The sequence below is a fragment of the Solanum lycopersicum genome, chromosome 10, assembly GCF_036512215.1.
Source record: "Solanum lycopersicum chromosome 10, SLM_r2.1".
NCBI classification, from domain to species: domain Eukaryota; kingdom Viridiplantae; phylum Streptophyta; class Magnoliopsida; order Solanales; family Solanaceae; genus Solanum; species Solanum lycopersicum.
In genome coordinates this window covers 19,792,853-19,809,120 of record NC_090809.1, presented here as the reverse complement: position 1 = coordinate 19,809,120, position 16,268 = coordinate 19,792,853, and the positions used below count along the sequence as shown (strand labels likewise).

At 34.3% G+C, this 16,268-nt stretch overlaps 2 protein-coding genes across 5 annotated transcripts; one reads left to right on the top strand and one right to left on the bottom strand.

Moving 5' to 3' along the window:
• Nucleotides 1-4,381: 4,381 nt before the first annotated feature.
• LOC101255839 (protein NRT1/ PTR FAMILY 4.5) lies at nt 4,382-7,447 on the top strand. The gene is made up of 6 exons (XM_004248476.5): nt 4,382-4,718; nt 4,797-4,884; nt 4,968-5,185; nt 5,259-5,666; nt 6,269-6,384; nt 6,467-7,447. The coding sequence occupies exons 1-6, from the start codon at nt 4,716-4,718 to the stop codon at nt 7,350-7,352; spliced, it is 1,719 nt and encodes a 572-aa protein (XP_004248524.1). The 5' UTR covers nt 4,382-4,715; the 3' UTR covers nt 7,353-7,447.
• A 66-nt stretch (nt 7,448-7,513) lies between these two features.
• Nucleotides 7,514-13,544, bottom strand: LOC101256136 (phosphatidylglycerophosphate phosphatase PTPMT2). 4 transcript variants are annotated; one of them, XM_004248477.5, is made up of 7 exons: nt 13,096-13,544; nt 12,684-13,002; nt 9,472-9,594; nt 9,005-9,098; nt 8,756-8,838; nt 8,590-8,679; nt 7,514-8,136 (listed from the first exon to the last, which is right to left on the bottom strand). In XM_004248477.5, the coding sequence occupies exons 2-7, from the start codon at nt 12,894-12,896 to the stop codon at nt 7,801-7,803; spliced, it is 939 nt and encodes a 312-aa protein (XP_004248525.1). In that variant the 5' UTR covers nt 12,897-13,002; nt 13,096-13,544; the 3' UTR covers nt 7,514-7,800. The 4 variants fall into 4 exon arrangements, with proteins under 4 accessions (XP_004248525.1, XP_069146688.1, XP_025883787.1 ...); XM_069290587.1 differs by having other exon boundaries at nt 12,684-12,921; nt 13,096-13,482; XM_026028002.2 differs by lacking the exon at nt 9,472-9,594 and having other exon boundaries at nt 13,096-13,517.
• Nucleotides 13,545-16,268: the final 2,724 nt, after the last annotated feature.

Sequence of the window (16,268 nt, the reverse complement as noted above, 5' to 3'; positions counted from 1 at the left end):
AAACTTGACATGATGAGATATGTAGACTTTATGAGTTTGTGGGTCAAGACAGCGATAACCCTTGGAGGTAGGATGATAGCCCAAAAAAATACAAGGACGGGATCGGGATTGTAATTTGTGAGTAATATGAGGGCGTAGCCAAGGGTAGCCAAGACACCCAAAGACGCGGAGGTTGGTATAATTGGGAAGTTCTTGGTAAAGGAGTTGATAGGGTGATTTGTTGGAGAGGGTGTGACTGGGCATTCTGTTAATGAGGTAGTTTGCGGTGGCTAGAGCTTCTACCCAAAAAGATACAGGGAGATGAGATTGATGTAGAAGAGTAACCACCGTTTCAATGAGATGGCGATGCTTACGCTCAGCCACCCCATTCTGTTCGGGAGTGTATGGACAGGAGGTTTGATGTATAATTCCCAGGGATTGCAGAAACTGTCCAAAGATGTTATTTACATATTCCTTTCCATTGTCACTTCGAAAAAGTTTAACATGAGAATTGAATTGTGTTTTGACCATTTTTTCAAAAGTAACAAAGGTGGTGTATGCCTGTGATTTGTGTTTTAGTGGGTACAACCAAGTGTATTTTGTAAAATCATCCACAAAACAAATATAATTGCGAAAACCAACAAATGAAGGAAAAACAGTAGGACCCCATAGGTCAGAATGAATAAGTTGAAAAGGTGCAATTGTACGCTTCTCAGATAAAGTAAAAGGTAATTTATGAGATTTAGCAATTGAACAGGAGTCACAATTGTTTACATGAATGGAAGAAAAACCTAATTGAGACATTAAAGAATTTATTATTTGAGTAGACGGGTGACCCAGACGACTGTGCCACAACAAACTGTGGCCATCAGCCGAAAGAGCCACCGGAGCCACAGGAACGCTTTCTGAAACTGGGTGGGCAGACGAACTTGTGTCAGGAAGAACGTACAGACCATGCTCACAAGGGCCTTGAAAAATCACCCTCTTGGTAGCATTGTCTAGGATCTGAAAATCATTAGAGGTGAACAAAAGTGAGCAATTATTGTCTTTTGTGAATTGGTGAACTGAAAGGAGATTGGATTTAATAGAAGGGACGTGGGTAAGGTTACCTAGGTGAAAGATAGCAGTGGGGGTTTTAATGGTACCATGCCAGTGTGAGAAATATTAAGGGACTCACCGTTGCCAACAGTTATACCATTGGAGCCATGATATGGATTTGGAGCGTTAAGCTTGGATAGATCAGAAGTAACGTGCATGTTGGCCCCACTATCCAATGGCCATTCAGAGAAAGGGTCGGCTTGAGATGCATAATTGGCACGGTTATCACTATTTCGGCTCTCCTCATACCGAAACCAGCAACGAACAGCGGTGTGTCCTATTTTCTGACAGATTTGACAAGTTGGACGATCCCACTCGTAAGTGCCCTGCCCGCCGCTGGAAGATGACTGCCCGCCGCTGCCGAAAGAGTGCAGGCTATTGTTGCTGCCGTGCTGCTGTCCGTCGTACGGCGGACGACTGCCCTGCCGACCGCCGCGCCCGTGGCCTCCGCTGTTTCTGCCGTAGCCACCGCGGCTCCCCTGCCGGCCGCCACCACGCCCCCCGCGATAGTTCTAGCTTGCGGTGAGGGCGGTGGACGGATCCATAACAGCGGCTTCTCGGAGAAGAAGTTTGCTCTCCAGATCCACGTTGATTTCTTCACTTTTTAGCCACGAGGAGAGAGTAGTCAGGTCAACGGGCGTTGGACTGATGCGAACCGCCTGTTTAATGGAGAAGTAAGCTGATGGGAGCCCCCGAACGACGCACATGACGAGATCTTTTTCGGGAATGATTTCGTTCACGGTGTCGAGGGTTGTGATGATGGTGGAGACCTCGTCTAAATACTCCGCCATAGTTTTCGTGCCTTTGGTAATTGTGTGGAGACGATCACGCAATTGAAAAATATGAGAGTGGGAAATTGATGCATAGCGTGTTGCGAGGGCCGTCCACAGGGTGAAGCAGTTGTGTAGGATCGGACGTGTTTCTGAACCATGGGAGAGATAACCGCAATCAAACATGATCGGATCTGGCCATCCACTGCTTTCCAGGCGGCATGGGCCGGATTGGTTTTTTCAGATTTGTCCGTGGCGGTGATGACTGCCGGCGGCGGTTCTGTGCTTCCATCGACGTATTTGAGAAGGTAATTGGCCTCAAGGGCTGTAAGAACGGTGATTTCCATGTAGGGTAATTTATGTCTGATAATTTTTTGAGAATCAGGGCATGAAGATGCCTGAGAAGGAGTTTAACACCAGAAGAAAGTGAATCGAGAGGATCCACCTCGGTTGTCATGGCTGCCGCCGCCCAAGAGAAGAGAGGGAACGATCGGTGCCCTAAAGAGAGAAAAAAAAACCTAGAGAAAAGAAGATCTAGGTGTTCTGGCTCTTGATACCATGAAAGAATATTGATTGTATTGAAGTGTTTTCCTAATAAGGGAATACATGGGAGATATATATAGGGGATATAGGAAGGAGTACTAATCCTAATAGAACTAGGATTAAGGAGTACTAATCCTAATAGGACTAGGATTAGTACACAGTAAATACTAATATTATTTAATACTATTTATTTAATACTATCTGTTATTAATTACATTTGACTAAAATTGTGGTATTATTTAGACATTATATGTCAAATAATTCTTCCAGGTCAAATTAATGAGTTGAAGACAAAATAAAAGCTATCAGTTTAAGGTTCCATCACACCAAGATAGATATTTCATAAAGAAATCAATTGCGCAGATATACTAAGTTTAAATAATTATTCCCTCCCTTCATTTTTAGTCGATCATGATTAAATAATAATTTTATTAATTATAATTAATTTAACTATTAAAATGTTAATATTCTTTCATTTCAAAACGAATAGTTTAATTTTTTAGTTTATTCAAAAAAGAATGATTCATTTTCATTTTTGGTAATATTTTAACTTTATTTTTTCATGTGTCATGTTTAAGATCACAAGATTAAAGACATTTTAGTACATTTGACATAACTTTAATTTAAAACTACAAGATTAAAAAATCTTTTTTCTTCTTTTAAATTCCGTTCCAAGTCAAATTAGATTATCTTTTTTAAAATAGAGGGAGCCGTATTTAATTACAAAAAAAATAATAAATTATTTTTTTCATTTTTAAAATTAAATATATAAATATTTTTAATATAAGGAATAATTAAAAATTGAGAAATGGAGCATATGACGCAAAATTATGGAATAAGTGAATTATAACTAGGTTCATGTGTTAAATCAATAATGAAGTAGTTATCTGTCGTTTTTAAGTCCAAAATTGATATGACTAGACTAATGTACTAATTTTTATGCTCTAACAAAAGAAACCTTACAGATTTTCTTGAAATTTTCAAAGCTAGATGACATTTAAGTCAGAGAGTATCTTAATTTGAAAGACAGTTCATCAAACAAGAATGGATGTTTGATTTGGTGGAGCTGTAGGATATATGTCTTGTACACAAAATCCAAGTCGTCGACTTCCACAAGGAACAATATTTTACAAAAGATGTTCTAGCGTTAAAGTGTGAATGCTCTTCTTAAAAAAGTAAAAGAAAAGTTTTGAACACACGAATACTAAAAGTCTGTATGCTACTAGTAAAAATTTGAACTCACCAACATTTAAAGCCTGTGTGTCTTTATTCTTTTTGGGTGTCTTAAAATCACTGAACCACATTCATATTATTGTGTCAAGGATGTCCAGAATATATTATTTAATCACTTTGTTTATCATTATACGTGTACATACAATATAATTTACCAACGAAGGATGTCTAATTGGACACCTTAACATGAGTGTAGCTACGCCACTGACAATTCATATCCTACCTGCATCTTACAGATATATAATACCACATATGACCTGTGTGTCTATTTGTTTGTTCAGTTTTATACAAATTTAAGACAAATATCAGAAAATGTCAAGTTAAATAACATATTTATATATTTTTTTTGTTAGATATTAATCTTCCGTCCATTTTTTTTTTACATCATTGACTTGATACACTATTAAAGAATAAAATAACTTTTTTAAAAAAAAGAAAAACTGAACAAGTAAAAAGGAGTATCTAAAAGAAGGGATTGGACAAATTAAAAGAATAGTGTTTGAAGGAGGTTCATGCATTATAGTATACATTTGATTTTGGAGAAAAGTAGTTGAATTTTAACCATTGTGACCCCAGCCAAAAATTTGCTTTCAACTCCTCTGTACTAATGGGTCCATGAAGGTTCTACTTTACCTAGATTTGGCTTTGTTAGACAAGCCATGTAGAAGTGGGCAAAAGATGTTATATCTACTTTAGCAATATGTGTGCCCACAATAACACTACTAGCTATAGATAATGCAATCAATAAGTGAAGTGATGAGGATAATAAACTACTACTATTCTATACCAAAAAAAAAAAAAGTTGTCACAACTCATAGTTACAATGTAATTTCAACAATTAAATCTTTAATAATAAAAAAGTTAGATACTTTAGTATAGGGTGCCCACAACCCATAGTTTGTGCTATTATGACCATTGTGAAAGTGAAGATAGATGATGCCAGCCATATCATAATCATGAACATCAACTAACAAATTCCATTATATTAGAACCTGCCCTTTATAACACCTAATTCACTCAAATATTTTAAACACTTACAACTCCTAAAACCACTTTGGTAGTTATTTTTCTAACTGACAATCCTCTGCCATCATGGTCAGTACTCAGTTCTTGCTCCCCCACCCCCCCTAAAAAAATTTAAATTTTTTTTTTGATGGTTCTTTGTTTTGTCAGGAGGAAGGTACAAAGTTAGACTACAATTCTGTAAGGAATTGCAAAACTAAAGGAAAAGGTGGATTTAGAGCTTCTTCCTTCATCTATGGTAAGTGAAATATTTGGTAAAAGCAATTACTTTCTTTCCAAAAATGCAAGTTCCGCCATATTTAATTTGATTTGAATTTGTAGGTTTTGTGGCATTAGACAATATTGGATTTGTAGCAAACATGGTGAGCATGGTACTATACTTGTCCTTCAAGATGCATTTCGACTTGAGCGGTTCAGCCAACACGGTTACCAACTTGTTAGGCTCAACATATTTGCTCTCTGTAATTGGAGGTTTCATTTCTGATACTTACCTCAATAGATTCAACACCATAGTCATTTTTGGAACTGCTGAAATACTCGTAAGTTTAATTATTTTTGAGAAATCGATGTAGAATTATGGATGAGTTATTTATTAATGGTTATATACATTAGGCATGGGCGTTGATGACGATTCAAGCTCGTTACTCAATTTTGCAACCAAAATCAAATTCATTAGAAGGTGGAATAGCAGTATTGTTTTATGTATCAGTGTGTTTGTTAGCATTGGGTACTGGTGGTGTAAGGGGAGCATTACCAGCATTGGGTGCAGATCAATTTGATGAGAAGAATACAAAAGGGGCAGTTGGAAAATACTTTAACTGGCTATTGTTAAGCTCAGTGTCAGGTTCAGCTATTGGTGTAACAATTATTGTTTGGGTTAGCACTAATAAAGGGTGGTGGATGGGTTTTCTCATTAGTTTTGTTACTACTTTTCTTGGTTTCATTATTTTTGTCTTTGGAAAGCCATTCTATCAACTTCAACTTCCTGCTCAAATTCCACCACTTACAAGGATACTCCAGGTATTTTTCTTTTTTTATCTTACACTTTAATTACATGTAACACATAAACATATGAATCTAAACAAGCAAGCACTTAAAAGTCTACACAATTAGTTAATTAATCTTGTTATTTAATAATAAAGTTGACTTGAGAAAATATTAATTAAATTAGGATAAAAGGATAAAGTTACATCATTTCTTAATACAAGTATAGAGTAAAAAGGGACGAAGAGAGTATATAAAGTTGAACAAGCACTAGATACATGTTTTCTATGTGGGGTCTCACGCGGATTGCCAAATAGGATTTTCATGTAGTATTCGTGTGTCTATATACACTACAACATATATATAAAAGATTTACTAATGATAATAAATATGAATATTTATAACCATCAGGATTTAGCGACACCGAATGCAATGTCATTACTTCAATTCACGCTAAAAGGAAAATCTATTGTCTCTAAATGTCTCATAAGCTACTTGTTCAATTTTATAACAGGTTTTAAGTATCTACTTATACACATGTAAAATTCTAAAGGATATAAATATTAGTTAAATACAAATTAATTAAAAGATATGTTTATGTATAATGTTAATTAATTAACGATTTTATTATTATATAGGTTATCGTTGTGGCGATCAGAAACCGAAAGTTGCAATTACCAGATAACCCTCAACAATTGTATGAGAAAGACTCAGATTTATCAGAACCAAAAATTGCTCATACTAATCAATTCAGGTAATGTAATAATTATATCTAAGGTACTTGTGTAATAATTTGAATAGAAGAAAATGACGTTTTTTTCACGTATATTAATTAGGTGTTTTGACAAAGCTGCAATTGTTCCAAAAAGTGTTGAAATAAGAGAATGGAGAGTTTGCACAGTGAGTGAAGTTGAAGAAGTGAAAATAGTAACAAGAATGTTGCCTATAATAGGGAGCACCATAATAATGAACACATGTTTAGCACAGCTTCAGACATTCTCAGTCCAACAAGGTTATCGAATGAATCGTCATTTTGGTTCGTTTGAAGTACCAGCACCATCAGTACCAGTCATTCCATTGCTCTTCATGTGTATTCTCATACCTATTTATGATTTAGTATTCGTTCCATTTGCTCGTAAAATCACAAATCATCCCTCTGGAATCACACAACTTCAACGTGTAGGCGTTGGATTAGTCCTATCTATCATGTCAATGGGTATAGCTGCATTGGTTGAGATAAAAAGGAAGAAAGAATCATTGAAAAATCCATTGAAACCTATACATGTGTTTTGGTTATCATTCCAATATGCAATATTTGGTATTGCTGATATGTTTACATTAGTTGGAATGCTTGAGTTTTTCTACAAAGAAGCACCTAGTGGAATGAGGTCACTTTCTACTTCATTTACATGGATTTCACTATCGTTTGGATACTTTTTGAGCAGTGCGTTTGTTGACATTATTAACGCAGTTACTAAAAGAGTTTCATCAAGTAAAAAAGGATGGTTGGATGGACAAGATTTGGATCATAACAATTTGCAACTTTTCTATTGGTTTTTGGCTATTCTAAGTTGCCTCAACTTTATAAATTATGTTTATTGGGCTTGTTGGTACAAGTATAAATCAGATGATCATCAGACTTCACCTGATGGTAATGTTTTGCCTAAATCAGCTTCTGTTAGTAGGGTGCCATTTCTCAAGGCAGATCATGTGGAGAATTAAATGATTCGTCTTTCCGGGATTTATGTGTTTTTCATTCTTTTTGAGTTTATTGTAAAAGCTTGAAATTAAATGAAGTATCTTCTACTCTTCATTCATCTCACGAGTGTTTTATTTTTATAGTAACACTTTTTTATGGTTTACAAAACCAAACATAGTGTCTGTGTGCTCAAATAAAAAGATATTGCATTAGACACATCAAAATTCAGTAATACGAATTTCCTTACAAAGACAACTCAACTGATTACAGTTATGCTCTTTCGCAACACTTTCATATTATTAAACTACGCACACTTGTTGAATCTTTCTCTTCTCACAACTTCAAAGTTACATTTTTCCAACAATTTTGATGTAGTTCCTCAGAGGACACGAAAAAGGGGTGGGAGGATACATCTAATATTACCACCAATAAAAAGGACAACAGACAACAGCCTAGGATATATATGACATCTCAATAAACATGGATGTCAACGCCAATACTTCCCAGCTTCTTCGTTGAATGATAGCGAAGCCAAAGGTATGAAAGCCGAGAAATTGCTGCTTGGCGAGCAACTTGAACTCCTCTACATGCAAGGTTTAAATCCACTAACACTTCGTTACGTGTTAGATCTGACTCAACACTTTCATCATATCCATCAAGGTCACATTCAGAGACTAGAACAACCGAGCCATCATCAAAGACAGCAACTTCTTTTTGAGCTGGAACGTCAAGCATTTTCGATGAATTATCATCTCTACAAACATCATTATCAGTATTTTTTACTCTTGTGTAGTATTCTTGAACAGCCTGCATATGTATTGTCGTTTTTAACTTCAGAAAAATAAGAATAGAAAGGACAGGGAATTCTAAGCTATCTCGGAAAGCATTTTAAATACAGTAATATATTCTTCTTCTTTTTTATAACCAAGAAATACATTAATTCTAGCTTCATAAAATGGTGGTTTAAAGGCCCTCTCATCTACCCCTTCTCCACTTTCAATTCCATTTTGCTTCACCAGCCAGGATTCAACTAGTGATGGCGTGAGTTGTACTATAGCTTTTGTCTTTGAACTATAGACCCGAGGGCAGTAATATATACATAGCATAAAACACAAAAGCACACAAATTTAAAGCGTGAGGGACCGGCTATACATATTCTAACTCAGATGCGCAGAATCAAGCAAGAATATAAGTGTTGCACTTGGAACAAAAACAACATGAACAATTAAACCTCAATGCAGAACAGGTATCTTAGCATACCTGCCACTGAGAGGGGGCCAACAACACCCTTGGTCTGATGGATCTGACATAATCATAAGCAGCCTCAGGTGTCATGTCCTTGTGTTTGACCTGCTCAACAGGTATCATTAGAATAAAAAATAGCCAAAGCAGATTATAACTGAACGCTCTTAGGTATGGTGCCCACCAGGTAGCAAAGGACAATGGTTGTACTACGTCCACGGCCGGCCTTACAGTGTACGTACGTTGTCTTCCCACAAGATGCATTACCTTCAACGTCACATGCATTAAAAGTATGAACGGGCAATCAGAGATAATGCAATGAAACTGCAAAGTCCGGCAATGTAAGATATATACTTGAAACCATGATATATGAACACTGGGAAAAGATTCTTACCATCACTACTTACTTAAGAGCTGGGTGAAAAACACTTACTGTGGATGAATTCTATAGCTCGGTCAATATCTCCATCTGATGGTGCAAAAAAATAGTCTCTGGTAGGAATCACCAAGTGATTGATGTCATGATCCTACCCAAAAGAAAAAGAAAAGAGGGGGCATCAATGGAATGAATATATTGTTGCAAATCATCACCTTTAAGAATGATAGGAAATGTTGGAACTTCTGGCTAATGTGCACTACTTAAATAACATTAGGCACAAACATACAGGACCAAGTATGTTTTTACTAGTTGTAATTGATTCCTTCACATACTACATGCTTTAATTAAGAGTTTCACTCAAAATATGTATATAGACAGATAACAATCCAGTCATCTTCTTTCAATCCTGTTATTGAACTAGCGTAGTAAATAACAATGCTTCTTAACAAGCAATTTTAGTACATAATGAAATGAAATGACTGAAAAGATGGTGATATTAAGAAAGTGGGCTTAGACGGTACAAGATATAATGACGTTGAGACCAAAGTCTCATATGATTCATTCAACGTGACCACTCCAGCAACACCTAGAGCCTTCAAGCGAGGGACATCAGTAGGAAATGGAACAGCTCCTAACAGTATGAACTGAAAAATAGAAAATTAATCAATAAAAACAAACAACACCTCAATCAACTGAAACAAAAAGTGAAAGAAAAGACAAATGGTTAGACCTCAATGTATGACACAGTGTTATGGACGGCGAGAGGTGACAAAAGGCGACAAGGGCCTGCCTCGCCACGCTCGCCGCTCGCCTTTTTGAAATAGGCGCCAGTTAATACCAAAAATTAAATATATTTAATTGCATATATAAATATCCAAAATCTCAATAGCAATAACATATATTAGCGAAATATTTCAATTCAAAAACTCATAAAGAGAGCAGAGGAAAAAAACATAGAGCAGTCAGCACACTAAACATTTTTCCCTTATTACTTGTGCTGATTCAGCAGTGATGAAGGAAAAAAAAAACAGAGCAACTGAAGAAGAAGAAAACTCAAGAAGAACTGAAGAAGAAGAAAGAAAAGATTGCACGAGGAAGAGGAGTCGAGGAGCAGCAAAAAAGAGGTATACCTCAGGTCCTCAGTGCAGCAGCAACTCGAAGTCTCGAAGAGACGCGACCGGCGAGGGGAAGAGGAGTCGGGGAGAAGAGATCACGAGGGGAAGAGGAGTCACGCAGCAGCAAATTTTGAAAATAGAAAAAAAAAATAATTTTGACTAATATTGTTAAGTCAAATCTTTTTTAAAAAATTAAAATCAAAAAGGCGCCGCCGTTATTGTCGCCATGGGTCGCCTTTTGTATGTCACCTCGCCTCAGTGTGGAATGGCGAGAAGGGCTCGCCTCGCCTCTCCTCTCGCCTTTGGCGATGAGGCGCTCGCCATTCACAACACTGGTATGACATTTTACTTTTGAGAGACAATACTTCAGAGATAGCTCTGCCCTGATAAAAGGACAGATAAGAAAAGAACAAACTGAGGAAACTCTACAACCCACAATATGGTAGTGCATGAACAAATATTAACAACAGCTTGAATTCACATGGTAGCTTGTATATAAATAAAAATTTGGTTGAAAGCAGATTGAATCAATAAACCAGAAATTCTGCAACAACTGCAAATATTCGGATCAAGAATTGGGAGGGGAGCGAGATCGGATAGTGAAATGGAATGAAAGTGAAAGGACAGTAGCAAAATAAGAGAGACGCGCTATTAAAACTCTTTTCCGAAAAGGATACTAATTTTCTTCTCCTTAAATTTGCTTTACACCCAATATAAAATACTTGTTTAACTCTTTTGTATCCACAAAGTTCCTTTTCCATTCAGTACAATATGGCCCAACAACAACATACCCCATGAAATCCCACATAGTGAGTCTGTGTATGCAGACATTACCTCTACCTCGTTGAGAAGTTGTTTCTGAAATACCCTCAGCTCAAGTAAAACAAATCACAGTAGTAATGGAAATAAAAAACGACAATCAAGAAAAACATGACAACTAATAGGAAAGCAACAGGGAACATATATGTAAGGAACCGTAACATCAACAACAACGCGTGATTACCTAAACCTAGTAAACAACACATAATAATAGATGCCAAAAGCCGAAGATTGCATTAACAGGCTAATACTATGAAAAACACGGTGCTCTAGGCTGCCACCAAGACAGAGACTACATAAATAAGCTAATACTAAGACAAAGTTCGACTACCTTCTAACTTTCTACCCTTATTCTATCTGAGGTCATGTCCGCGGTAAGATTTAATACAATCTGTCCATATCACACAAATTGGTGCCACTGTCAGGTAAAAGAATCCTAAAGTTTCTACTTCTTGAACACCCAGTCATTTTATTCTTGAAATGTAAAAACTTAGGGAACGGCGATATCACAAGCTAGCCCGAGAAAGCCAAGGACAAGGGGAGTAAACAGGATGATGATCTACAATCACCTCCCCCACAAAATAAGAGAATACACATCGAACACATGATTTACAACTCTAAATTGACAGAAGAAGGGTAGAGGATAGGTACAGAATTAATCAAATTCACCAAACCAAAGCAGCTAAGAGTATCAGAGAACCTGTGAAAAATTAAGTATTATAAATTAATGCCAACAACTATTACAGTTGCACATGGGGAACTCCAACACTGCATTTCTACAACAGTGACGTAGAAGAGGTATCAACTTCTTAGAAAACCTCTTATATTAAATGCTCAGCACTAATTTGCCCATGTTAAGCACCAGAGCAATGAGAGGAAATTAGAAAAAACAATTCAACATATGCATTGCAACTTAATACTAAGATTTCATATCCTATAATGTATCTCACTGACAACAACTGAAGTTTCTCTTATTACAGCATTTGCATCTCATAATTTTGTACTTACTCGTGCTAAATTTTGAGCCAAGCTACTAATTTTAGTGCCTGACAATCTACAAACTGATTCATGAACACCTAATGGGAAACTAAAAGGATAACTAAGCATCCCATAAATATAAGGTCAAAACATTAGAAGCATAAACTCTATATAAAAGTGAGTAACAAATCACGCCCTAATGTAGAAGGTGAGTTTGAGGCAGTAAAGGTTAAAGAACTTTTGAGAACATTCAGATATATAACTTGATTTTCCTTTAGGCCTTCCCAAGTAATATCTTCAACAAGTTAGATGAACAATAGTTTATTAAGTTAAAAGAGTGCAGTTCCAATTGTAGCTCTCGATTGAAGTTACTATCAAGAGAGCAAAGCACATATGAAACAAATGACAAGGGAGGGATAATCTCCTCGACGTTAGCCAAGAGGTTGGGTTCAAGTCACCAAGGAGCAAAGTGGAAAAACTTACATTGTCTCCTTGACGAGGCAATTGGTATTGCGTATGGGGTTACAGTTTAAAACAACAAAGAAAGATAACAAATGAGACAGCAATACTAAGAACTTGATCCTGGCTTAACTTGGACTAGGCAAACTATGTGTCACATCTCAAAGTCAATAACTTTTACTTCTATTATACATTGAAGAAGTCTAATTACCAATCCAGGAGATGTTAGGAAAATTGACATTGACCAACTATTATTATACAATGCAATATGAAATTAAAACTTAATATCAATACATACATAAACAGCAGATATATATCATGTAATAGTAAACAAGATGAATACAGATAGGTACAAATTATACCTCATCAACCCTATCCCACCATCGAAACTCGGTCTGAATCTTGTTTCTCACAACATTATACAGCAATGTAGGATAAAAAAGAGCACGAGCCCCCGCTCCAACCAAAGCCCTTTTCGTATCCGAAACAGCCAATGGACCTTCACAAGTATCATCACAAAACTTCTCCTCCCTGTTAACTACTTCCCTCTCCTCCTTCAGTTCTTCAATATACATTTTCTAATTTGCACTAAACAAAACCCTAAAAAATAATTTGGATTCAAGCTTAATAAACAGGTCCAATCTTTATTCCTATACAGTATGAATAGAAAAACCCAGAAACCTGAAAAAATGAATTAACTAATTAAAAAGCACATAACTACAAGAAATGAAAAACCCAGAAAAATAAATTCAATTCAGACACCAGTTTACTCACCAAAACTGAAACCAAATGCAGCAAAACACCTAAACTGGACAAAAATTGCACATATTCCAACGGCAAGATAAAACCCAAAAAGAATTGGATTGAAGCATGTATCTTTTCCAAAGCATATTTGATTTATTAACAAGAACAACAACAAGAAAAAAGAAACCTAATCCCCCGAAAGGGAAGAAAAAATGATGTAAGAAACAAGAATTCCAAATAAAAAAAGAAAATTAAATTGATAGGGTAAAGAAAGGTTCTTGGTTGTTAGGTGAAATCTAATTGTTCAAAGGGCATATAGAGACTAGAGTGGGTGACTTTCTCTCTCTAACAATTTCTGTGTGTTTCTCTCTCTTCTTTCTATACCTTTCCTTTTCTCTCAACAGACAAACTCTCGTCTATGAGCCCCTCTACGTACAATCAATTTTAGAAAACACGCATTATTTTGTAAAATATTAATTATTTATTTCTCAACCTAAATATAAAATTATATACTTTCTACGTTTCATATTAGGTAAAAGAAATTAGATTATTTCTTATGATTAAGATAATTAAATTATTTAAAATTTGAGATGGATGTTTGAAGAAATAGTTATATTTTAAATAAAATTTTATACTTTTTACGAGAAAAATCACACTAAAATATATAATGATAATTATAATTTAAATTATGTTGTTGAATGCTTTTTTCTTAATATATCTGCATTATTTCACAAATTCAGTTAATCTAAAATAGAGGAAATATCAATTAATATATGTATTTGTGGTGAAAGAATACTATAAAAATAATTTACCAGTTATAGTAGGTTAATAATAAAATTAATGATAAAAAAAGATATTACCAGATATATAATTATAATCCTTAAAAATTTATTACATGCCATAAATAGAGGTGATGAGATTTAAGAAAGGAAGTTAGCATTTGGTTTGTAACGGCAGAATTGATTTTCTGGTTACCCGTCTTTGGAGGGAAACGTTATGGATATGGAAGCAAACGTATGAGGTAATATAATATTATATATAGTATAATATTTTTAATTTGAAAATATAAAATAAAGTTAAATAAAAATATGTAAGTTTCTAATATTAGTGAATATTAATTTCAGTTAATAGTTGTTAAACAAAGAAAGAAGTCAAAAATGACAGAATGTGAAAGTTTAATTTTTTGGGAAAATACATTAAAAATTTTCTGAACTCGACAATAAAACTTACTTTAGCATTTAAATTATACGAATATTTATATCTACTTTTTTAAAAGCGAGTGAAAAGTTAAAAATAAAAAAATTGAATTATAAAATTATACACGTGTCATTATTTTATTGGCTAGTATATAAACAATATTTTTAAATGTTTTTTTTATAAATCAAGTTTATAAAAATATGTGAAATTTCTAATTTAGAACTAAAAATAAACTGCGGGCCCCATTTAAAAAAAATTCTCTCTCTTTATTTTTGTTTTGTTGTCTTCATCAAATACTTTTTTCTCAATTTAAGCATATTCGTATACATTTCTTCATCCATATTAGTCATTTCTTTCTTCATCTTTATCACCCACCTCTACACCCTACTTTCATTCCATCGGCCTTTTAGTAATCCAAAAAATTCAACACTAACATTATATTTTTTACTTCGATTTCAATATAAACTTTGTTGTTTAAGTGATCCATTTTGTCAAAAAAAACTACTTTCAAAAGATTCAGAATCCATTTGGATGGGCTTAAAAAAACAACTTTCAAAAAGTACTTTTGAAAGCTGAAACTTATTTTAAAATAAGTAGTTATCTGTTTGGATAAAAGTGTTTCAGTTGAAAAGAAAAAGTTATTGATGTGTTTGGCAAATAAGTGCCGATAAACACTTTTTTTATGAAAATGTCTTAAATACCCTTAAAACTATTAATACGATAAAAAGTTGATTAATTCAATTTTTTATACTTAAAAAATTAAAATAAAATTAATTTATATTTTACATCCATAAGTAATTCCTATCATTCACATAATTCTTTATCATCAAATTTTTTTATAATAATAATAATAATAATAGTAATAATAATAACAACAACAAAAATTAATAACAATAATAATAATAATAATAATAATAATAATAATGATAATAATCACCTAGTGTATGTCCAAAATGGACATGCAAAAGGTATATGACTCATTGGAATGTCATTTTCTTGAGGAAGCGTTGGTCGGTATGCAGATACCTGAACAGTTTATCTTTTGAATTATGAAATGTGTTAGGACAGTCACTTACTTAATTTTGATTAATGGAAGCCCCAGTGTTCCATTTCATGCAAGGAGAGGGGTGAGGCAAGGCGACTCTTTATCTCCTTACTTGTTTGTGTTAGCTATGGATTATATTACAAGACTATTGAAATCACTGAGAAATAGGAGTAAGTTTAAGTTCCATCCGAGATGTAAAAAACAACAAATATTCCAATTATGCTTTGCAGATGATCTCTTGTTATTTTGCAGAGGAAACATACCATCAACTACATTGTTGTTTGAATGCTTTCAGCAATTCTCCAAAATATTAGGACTCATAGCTAACCAAGCCAAAAGTTGTGTGTACTTTGGTGGAGTTCCAGAATCCATCCAGCAAAGGATATTACAATATACATGTTTCACTAAAGGAACTTTTCCTTTCAAGTATACTGGAGTTCCACTTAGTTCAAAGAATTTATCTATCAGCCAATGTCAACCATTATTAGATAAGATGGTGGAAAATTTGAATATTAGTGTAACTTGAATTAATTAATGGATGGGTGATCATGGATAATTAAATTAATAGATAGTTAATGGGTTAAAGTGAATTAAATTATTTGGGGTTAACATATGATACCTAACTAAAAAGGGTAAAGAGGAGAACGTGTGTCTTTGAGAGAGGGAGAGAACTGCCGGCGAGGAAAAAAAATAAGTACAAAGAAAAGTTTAATGAATTAGGCACCTACTTTTCTTCCCTTTCAATATAAATATAATTAACATATATGTCAGGATGATGTGATTTTTGTTGACAAAATAAGGTGTATTGTGGGAATAGTAAAAAAAAAGAACGAAAGACATTAATGGGGGCAGCATAAAGTAAAGTTAATGGAAACTTTTCAATTGAAAAATTGTCAGGTTAGGAATTACAGTAATACCTATGTCAATTAATAATTTATTATATATATATATATATATATGT